This window comes from Pyxicephalus adspersus, chromosome 1, assembly GCF_032062135.1.
Source record: "Pyxicephalus adspersus chromosome 1, UCB_Pads_2.0, whole genome shotgun sequence".
Taxonomy (NCBI): Eukaryota; Metazoa; Chordata; class Amphibia; order Anura; family Pyxicephalidae; genus Pyxicephalus; species Pyxicephalus adspersus.
The window spans coordinates 17,767,012-17,776,595 of NC_092858.1; the positions used below are offsets into that span (position 1 = coordinate 17,767,012).

At 37.7% G+C, this 9,584-nt stretch overlaps 1 protein-coding gene across 1 annotated transcript; it reads right to left on the reverse strand.

Annotated features, from left to right (window-relative positions):
- Positions 1-3,806: 3,806 nt before the first annotated feature.
- LOC140324929 (matrix metalloproteinase-18-like) lies at positions 3,807-8,209 on the reverse strand. Its single transcript, XM_072403050.1, has 10 exons — positions 8,069-8,209; positions 7,157-7,401; positions 6,691-6,839; positions 6,469-6,594; positions 5,979-6,140; positions 5,736-5,868; positions 5,356-5,489; positions 5,048-5,207; positions 4,380-4,483; positions 3,807-4,071 (listed from the first exon to the last, which is right to left on the reverse strand). The coding sequence occupies exons 1-10, from the start codon at positions 8,168-8,170 to the stop codon at positions 3,920-3,922; spliced, it is 1,467 nt and encodes a 488-aa protein (XP_072259151.1). The 5' UTR covers positions 8,171-8,209; the 3' UTR covers positions 3,807-3,919.
- Positions 8,210-9,584: the final 1,375 nt, after the last annotated feature.

Here is a 9,584-nt window from a genome sequence, read left to right on the forward strand (position 1 = left end):
GCTTTTACACCTATAAATCCAATGTATTGCATTCAATACAGTTATTTTGTATTGAATGCAATACAAATGGCAACGTACTCACACACCGACGTCACCGGGAACTCCCCCGGTGACTCATCGTGTGCAGGAGATGCTGGAGGAAGAAGAAAGAAGACAGATCCCGGCGATAGACAACGCGGGACGCTGGCGGGTCAGGTAAGCGCAGTATTTACTATCTTTCCCATAGGTTTACCTACCTACTGACTCAGGGTTACTGCTTTCAGCAACTTTTTTTTACCCCGAATCATTCTCGGGGTTACCACTAGGTAGGTTAAGGTGCTTGAGTGTTTGAGGAAAGGAGGCTTGAATCTATCACTAGACAAATGTAAGTTTGCTTGCTCTTCAGTAAAAATTGTGGGCCACATTGTATCTGCAGAAGGCGTATCAACTGTTCCTGCTAAAGCGAAGGCTGTGGTTACCTGGCCTCGTCCCACAAATTTGACAGAACTCAGGTCCTTTCTGGGGTTTTGTGGCTATTATCAGCGCTTCATTGGAGGCCTTTTTAAGGAAAAGAAAGTGAGAAGTGGACTTCTGCATGTGAGTAAGCTTTCTTACAACAGCCATACAGAAGCACCTGTGTTGGCTTATATAGACCCACATAAACCATACATTCTGCATGTGGATGCCAGTTATGATGGATTAGGTGTCCTTCATCAGGAGTATGCCATAGGATTAGGGCCATCAGTAGGAGTCTTAACCCAGCAGAAAATAAATATTCAGTACACCAACTGGAGTTTCTTGTTTTAAAATGAGAGTCTGAATGACTATCTGTATGGAGTGCAGCTTGAGGTAAGGACTGAGAACAACCCTTTCACCTATACAAAACTGGATTCCACTGGTCAAGGATGGCCTGCTGTCTTGTCTAGCTACCAATTTACTTTAAAGTATAAGCCAGAGCAAAAATTTTTTGGGGGCTGAAAACTTTGTCCAGGCATCCTAGTCTGCCAACAAACCTTGAAGAGAGTAAATGGGATAAAGTAACCTCATCTGTGGCTGCCTGCTGTTCATGATGACTGTATTGCATTTTCTGATCTCTGAGTTGTTGACTCCTTGGGAGCTGGAGAAGAGAGTATTCTAGATATCTACTGCTGCCCTACAGTTTTAGGGGTACCAGACAACATTCAACTTAAAACTAAGGATATGATTCTTCTGCAAAGGTGAGATCTAATAATCAGCCATGTTAGGCTATGTACACACCTCAGATGATTCTCGGCTGACACAGGCCACAGGGCTTGGCTCGGATGAGGATCTTACATGTGTACAGAGGCCGTGTGACGCCGTTCATGGATCCGTCTTGGCGGAGCGCATCGGGGTGTCACTCCTTCGTTCTCCCTTCTTCATAGAATAGAACAGCGCTGTATGTACTGAACTTGTTCATTTATCTTTCAGTTGTTTGCCCCTGGAAACCATTGTGAAAGATCGTTTCCAACAACAAAAATCTAGCGTCTGTACATAGCCGTAGAGAGTCTGCTTTTCACAGAGGTCCTTAGTACACTAAAGGAAATTTGCCTGGCCTAATTATAAACTATCTCAAAGAGAGAGATATGCTGAAAATAATCAGTTGACTTTTATACAGGGTGCACTTGTTCCATGACCATTCTGGATCATGACAGCTATTGCTTCCTCAAGTCTACAGAAAAACTGTTTTGAGAAGTTTAAAAGATCAACATAATCATTTGGGAATCTGGCTGCATATGAGGGAATCTGTTGCAGACTACTGCAGTTGTTGTATGTGATGTCTGCAACAGAAAACTACTCGAGCAGCACCTATAAAACACTGGAGAAGTTCTGGTCCAATAGATTTAGTGTACATAGACTTTCATAGACAATGACAATAGTGGAGTGGGAAATGTGTTAATTGTGACTGATCACTACACTCGCTATTCTCAGGCATATACCACCAAGATTTAGTGACTGTAGCTAAAGTGTTAGGGGAAAAGTTTTTCATTCATTATGGTTTTTCAAATCAAATTCACGCTGACCAGGGCTGGGATTTTGAAAACTGCCTTATTAAAGAGTTTTTACTCGTACGGTGAGTCGTACCACATGTTATCATCCAGAAGCGGATGCCCTCCCTGAACATTTCAGTCATACCTTGCTATACATTCTGGGTACACTGCCTGCATGGTGCTAAACATACATAGAGTAGACATGTTGGTGCCATGGTACTCTCCTTATTTTCCCATGTTTGGGAGAGAAGCTTGTCTCCCTATTATAATTCAGTTGGGTCCATGATTGGAGTGGAACATCGCTATCGGTATGTTGCCCAGCTCATATACAGCTTAAAAGCAGCCTATGAGATGAATGAAAATGATAAATAATGCTGACAACAAAAGATGTTTTATGCCAAAGTGTGTTACAGAGTTTTACAACCTGGTGAACCTGGTAAAGTATTCCTCCGCTATTTGGGTCCCTCAGCCAGACATAAGTTCTCAAGCTGATTGCTGAAGAAAAGAATTGTTTGAGATTGTAAAAAAGCTTCCATGAATACCAATTTACAGGAGTTGAGGATCTGAAGGCCAGATTAAGGCTTTGCATGGAAAGCTCAGATTGTTTCTGATGATGAGTGTCACACTTACTTCTTCCTTACTAAAGCACAGACACCTCTCCTGCGCAAGCGGGCAGTTCTGACTCTGGGCGTGCCTATGCTAGCAAGCTTTATCAGTTTTGCCGGCCAATCAGAAAACAGCCTTTTGACCATCCCTGGCTATACAGCTTGCTCAAACACAGCACTCAGCATTCGTGCAACAAGTCCCCATTGTGCCGGGCCCCTAGTTCTGTTAAGCTAGTTCCTGTCCACCTGTTGCATATTCCAGAACTTCCTCTGTCCAGCTCCTGTGTTAACCCCTCGTTGTCCAGTCTATTGGTTCCCAGCCAACTTCCCTGTGATGTTCCAGTGTTCCTGTCTGTCTGTGGATATCCCTGTGTCATCTGTGCTTCTTGTTGCTTCCTGTGTCTCCTGTGTTACTGTGTCTGCAGTGGCCCCTGTGTCATTGGTGTCTGTCTCCTGGATCCCTGGTATTTGACCCCTGGCTTGTGACCTGACCTCTCTTGCTTGCTGCCCGCCTTGACCTCGGTCTTCCTTGACTACTCTTCTGCTTCGTGATTTGGTACCGTATTTCATATTGCCCCCCTTGCTGTGCCCAGGGACCGCAACCTGGCAGTAACCAGCAGCACAACATCCTCACCATCAGAGACTCTGGACCTCTGAAGACCTGGTTACTGCTTAGACTCTGTGCCTTGGCCCTTCTCAGGGCTCACACCACTTTCTTGCAAGCCATAGCCCCCCCTAGTGGCCCTGTCTTTCCAAGGGTGACAATGAGGAGCAATTGAGGGCTACAATTTTTGTTTACAAGTCCCAGTTGTGTGAAGGCACTGGCACTTATCATAAATTACAGATTCAGTGAGAGCCTGGTTCCTTATTAACAGGTGGCATCACTACGTACTAGTAGTCTGCAAACAGTGTATAAAGAGGGCTACAATATTATTGATAGACTGCATCCTATATGGAATTCTTGACTTTGCTCTTAGTTGCATGTCATTTTGCAGTACAATTTATCATAAAATCCCCATTTCTTGCCATTATGCACCTACAAATCTGCTTTAAATGTAATCTCTCTGTTCCTCTGGTTTGAATTTGATTCTTTGTTGTTGTATTGTTTCTCTATTCTAGGTATATTATATCAGCTGTATGTATTTAACAATGACAATTATGTTATTTGTAAATTCACCTCCACACTCCCCGCAATTTATAATGAAAACAAAAATTTGTACTAATATTTTAGAAAATTTATTTTAAAAACATAATATATAAAATAATATCATAATTTATAAGTTAAACAAAATAAATGTAAGTATGAAATAGGCTTTCAGACATTGATTATTTGATCAGAGCTTTCTTTGAACTGATCACTCTGTTGCCATTTTCACTTCCACACTTCAGCCAACTGTTGCTCTTAATTACACGGGTGACTCTCTTCTTAGCAGAGCTGAATTCATACTGACGCTGACCATCGAAGAAATACAGAAATTCTAAAAGAGAAAAATAGATTTGGTTTTATTTATTTTGTTTTAAAGCAAAGGTCTACCTTATTGTACACTTATAAGACAAGAACTATAAGGGACAAATCTTATAAATGTCTCCTGAAAGATTTCTGCAGTTTAATAGAAGGTGCTTTCTTTGATATTTTCACACTGAAAAGTTATTGCTCCTTTAGAACTTTTAAAAAATTCCTTCATATATATATATATATATATATATATATATATATATATATATGTATGTTCTGTGCTATCAGGGGTTTCCTAATACAATCCAAACTTTAACTTTGTTTACTTACTATTCTTTGCGAAAACAGCATAAACTTTGCTTCCAACACCAGGGAAGCCATCAATTATTTTCTTAGGAGTTGTAGAATCCATCTTCTGTGTTTTTTCATCAAAACTGCAAAAGAAAAAGAACCAGTCTGGTTAGAAGGGACCATTTTCAAGGATCTAAGCAGACTTAATAATGATGTTAGTAAAAAAAACCCAAAAAAACAACATAATTAATATACAAATATCTGTTACTTAATTTTCAAATAAAATTTGGGAAAAACGGAGTTATCCTAGTTTTGTGGGGGATTTCAAAATGGGTACATTATTATGACACCTGTTTAGAAATCCTAATTAGGACTATATATTTTTTAATAATTTCTGATTTGATTAGATGATTAATATTAACAAATACTGAGCTGCCTTGAGTAAGCATACTAAAGAAGCTGTACCCCACCTTTGGGTAGCAACCACAAAAACAACGCCAAGAACTCTTGGTCCTCTTTTTGCAGTAATTATTCTGTAATGTAAGGTACCCCAGCAGTTTGGGGTGCCAGAATAATGGCAGTACTGATAATTGGGATCAAAGGACATAGGAGCCTTATCTCATTATATTTATTCAGCATCAAGAAAAAACAATTAAAATGCCCTATTGAGTTAGATACATAAACTTTCATAAAATCCCTCATCTTACCTCCAGAATTTGTCATCTACAAAGAAGTAGGTCTTTCCTGTGGTGTCATCATGGACTGCAGCATCAACCTTCCTAACAGTTCGTGGAAAGCCCAAGTCATAGATGCTTTTGGGTGAATCCTTTGAGACGTCAAAACCAGTCATAACCCAGTATTTAGCACCTAAATGAATGAAAAAATTTTGATTTAAATAAAACATGATGTAACCTATTCATTATCAACTATTCCACATATGTCCATTGGGCAACTGAGGCAACCAAAGAGGTTGTACCATTTCCATAAAATTGTACAGCCAAATAAAAGAACGCACCTTTAAAGAGAAGAACCTGATCCTTGTCCTGGTACTCATAAGCAGCCTGAATGTGAGTTGGAAGGTCAGACCAAAACGTTTTGATCAAATGATGTTCAGCTTGGGAATCCTGGGAAATCTGGCGCCAGAAAGTTCTGAAAAATACAAAAATGTTTTTATTATACTTTTACATTTTTGTGAAAATATTAGAAATTATGGCAGGAACATAGACCTTAATACCCTGTTACCCTAATCCTTCTGAATAATTAATTTCTTTTCTGCATACTTGGTTGTTTTTATAATGTATTGAAATCAGTGGTTTAGCATTAAAGCCAGGCACATGCATTATTTCCTTTTAAAGTAAAAATAAAATAGAAAATTTGTTTAATATTAAAGCTTACTTGTTGGTGAAGAATAAGATCTCTCCTCTCAAAGTTGTCACAGCATCAAATGTAATTGGCTGGCAGGTAGAGGGAGTGTTTGGCTGATCTGGGATCCCTGGAATTTCTGGCACTTCTGGGACTTCTCTTGCTCCTGTAGTTAAGAAACAATGCTAAATGTTATGATACAGCTACCTTTGATATAGTCATTGTCTGTGTTGCCCATTTTTTTAATAGAATCTGGTAGTGTTTTTCTTCTCATACCATAGAGTGACTGAATTCCTTGGACATCATCCTCAGGCAGGTGGAATTCACTTGGTTCAATGAAGTGGTAAGTTGGGTACATCAAAGCGCTGGGATCGCTGGAGTGTAAGAGACCCAAGGAATGTCCAAATTCATGAGCAGCCACGAGGAACAAGTTGTAACCTTGAAGTAAATTAATTAAAATTGACATTACATTTACAGCAACAATTATCATGCAGGAGCTCACATCGGCACCACACCATTCAACTCGTACTCTATCTAAAGTCAGCAGGTCAACAGAATTTGAAATGAGAGGTCACTTCTGCATTGTTTATTGGGGAGGAGTGTGCCCTGAATGCATTCATAAACCTTATCTTATGTGAAGAGTATATAGTCCTAAAATAATTCACCCCAATATCTCATAGGATAGATATTCAAAAACTGTAACCCATGGCTTTCAAAATTGACTGAGGTTATAATTTACAAAGCGTGTGCCAAACAAATAACTTACCTCTGGACCCACTAGTCCATGTTTCATCTTCATCAAAGTGAGCATCTCCTCCAATTCCAACACCTGGGGCATAAGCATGTGCCAGCGTCCCATGTGGACCATCAAATGGATAGAAGTCATTGTGTACTGTAAAAAAAAACATTTGTGAATTATGTATCTTTTTATATGTTGTAAATGTTTACAAACTGATATGTTAAGGCATAAACTGAAATAAATATATACCTAATGCAGCAAAGGAGATTTCGATATCTGCAATCTCGTTGTAAATTCGATGAAAAGTCAGAGGGGTCACATCACTCCAAACCTTGAAGGCTCTCTGGATAGCTACATCCACCTCAGCAGCGGGCATGTCTGGTGTGTAATTCAGTATTCTAAATTAAGAATTTAATGTTTTATTATTACAGCTACTTTTTAAAGGAAAATTAACATAGAACCACCTATGTTTTATATTATCAGAATGTTCTTCATATGTGTGGAGCATCTTGTATAGTTTACGGATGCCAATATTGTTTTTTTATTAGAAAAAGCCAAAAGCATAACTTCCAAATCCCTAAGCCATTGAGCTATAATAAATTGTATTATCATCCAACATTACAATATATCTCAATAACTACTTTTATATTGCTCTCCGGAATTATACATATATAGCTATGTCTATAAAGCTAACCCTTGTATAAGTTTTTTTTACCTGTATGTGATCTCTCTCTTCTTCCATCCAGAGTTTCCTGGGAATAAGCTGTATTCACCCACATCAACAAACCCACACCGGGGCTGCTGCATCACATCCAAAGTTTCTGAGTCAAGTCTTCCTGTCACCTCCAAACCAAAGAACTCCTGCATCTGGCGAATCTTCTCTGTGAACTGACTGCCACTTTTCTTTCTTGATTGGCGCACCCCATCCGTCTTAAGGTTGTAGTATTTTTTTAGGTACTCCTGCAAAAATGTTAAAATAAAAATCTCTTTTGTTAACTTTATCTTTGTATTATCAATAGATAGGTCTATAGGAAAAGATATGCAAATCAATGGATAAAATAGAAATAGATAATTAATTTGGGGCTCAGGCAAAATTTATTCTTTTAACTTTTCATTATGTAAATTGGGTCATGATCCAATTTTTTGGTGTTACCGCTGTTTGTCCAAAATTTATGTTGGCTAATAAGGCAATAGTGTAACATGAGAGGGCAATAACAGCATAGCAGAATATTGTGAATGAGATTCTTTATATGTTGACACGCAATTCACTCTGCAGCTTGTTCTTAAATACAATAATTTCTTTTTACCAGTTTGCATATTTTTATAAATAACAAGTTCCTTTAGACCTGTCTCATGGGTTGTACTTTCCCATTGGTCCCCAAGCCCTTTTTGATTGAAGCCATGGCCTCATACACCACAAGGATGATTACCAACAAGCCTGCAATAAATGGCTCTATAATAATAGCTTGTATCTGTAATATATAGCAACAATTCTGGATGCATAATTATCCATGGGGCATAACATTTGGTTTACATGGCTCAGCATACTACTCTTTAATGAAGAATAGTTCCATTATCTTATTATATATCTTAAATACAAATATACTTTCCCTTTAAATATACTCACTTCAGCAAACTTGGAATTTTCTTCGCTGTCCTGTGAAGTTTCAGCTGGAAAAGCTGAGCAGTATGCTACTGCAAGAAGCAGAACAAGAAATAAGTTCTTCATGTCTGGAAGTATTTTGATCCCCTAGGGTTTTCAAGAGTGTTCTGCTTTCCTATGATTTCCTGAGTCCAAGGCTTCTCCTTTTATACTCTACCTGGATGCCTGAGCAAGACTGCAGAAAGTGACTCACCATTTACAACTTCCGCCAATCACAGCAAAAAAAAGGAAAAAAAAAAGAGCTTTTTCTCTGACAAGTTATGACAAAGTGCAAACTAAGTAAAACCCACACTTGTGCAATAGTTTTTCTTTATACATGATTAATAATCAGGAAGACGTGTGCTGTATTAAATATCAACTTTATTGTATCACAATACATAACATTATCACACACAACACACACATATATATAATAATAATAATAATGTGTAATACTAATGGTTCTTTTTGTATCGTTTAAGAATCATGTTAACAAGATGATATTTAACACCCAAAAATTGGTAGTGAAGTTGGTAAACACCAAAATAGTAATACAATCACTATTAATAATGATGATAATAATTATATTTTTATTATTTATAAATTTGTAATACTAAAATGTTTTATCCATTCTCAGATTCACCCTCAGATACAACATGCAGCATCTTTAAATCTATCCATCTTTATTGTCTAGGTTTTTTATATTATATATGATATATTGTAATATAATGCAAAAGACAGGACAACCATTTCATTTACAGGGTATTTTTTAATACAAGTAGCTCTTCAGTGACGAGGTCAGTCTACAGTTACACATATTCTCAAATGTGATACCATAAAAATCATGAATGCATTAAAAATTCTTTAGCTAGATCTATTCTGTTTGTTCTGTCTAGTTCTATTACTTATTAATGGTTGCCAGTGCGGGACATCAATATACACCAATAAGAGTTACACACCTAAAGTATACGTGCTGCAGTGTATGGGAATGGAACGTACAAGTTAGATCAAAGTTTGATCACCTAATAAACACTTTAATCTCTACATATTCAAATAAACATTGGGAGATGAGTCCTCTTCATGTAAAAATCAAATCACTCGGGGTGGAAGGTTTGTGTGAGGTTAATGAACAGGTCTTACCTTGTACACATCTATGTCAATGACTTTATGGATGTGGAAGAACTAAGAGAACCTTTAAAATCTAAACCCCCCAAAATGTAATATTTTGCAGTAGTTAGTGACTTACTTTATGTTGTTGATTAAGGTTTTTCTCTATTTTCTTGGTAAAAAGTGAATAAAACCTGTCCCTGGTTGTCTATGCTCATTCTTCTACTGTATTCTTTCACTGATCTATATAGATAGATTGGGCTAGTTATGCAAGAAAAATGAGGATACTATCACAGGATTCAAGGACATTTTAACATTACTAAGAAGAAAGGTTTTTCTGTATTTGCTACACATGTTCCTAGCCTAATGAAAAGCTACATCATATCTAAGGACA

What these genes read in the sequence shown, in the direction of transcription:
- LOC140324929 (XM_072403050.1), bottom strand. Translation starts at nt 8,170, where the DNA reads ATGAAGAACTTATTTCTTGTTCTGCTTCTTGCAGTAGCATACTGCTCA. An exon ending in AGGAATTCAGTCACTCTATG is followed by an intron (nt 5,869 to 5,978) that starts GTATGAGAAGAA and finishes TCTTAACTACAG; the next exon opens with GAGCAAGAGAAGTCCCAGAA. An exon ending in GTAGATGACAAATTCTGGAG is followed by an intron (nt 4,484 to 5,047) that starts GTAAGATGAGGG and finishes TTTCTTTTGCAG; the next exon opens with TTTTGATGAAAAAACACAGA.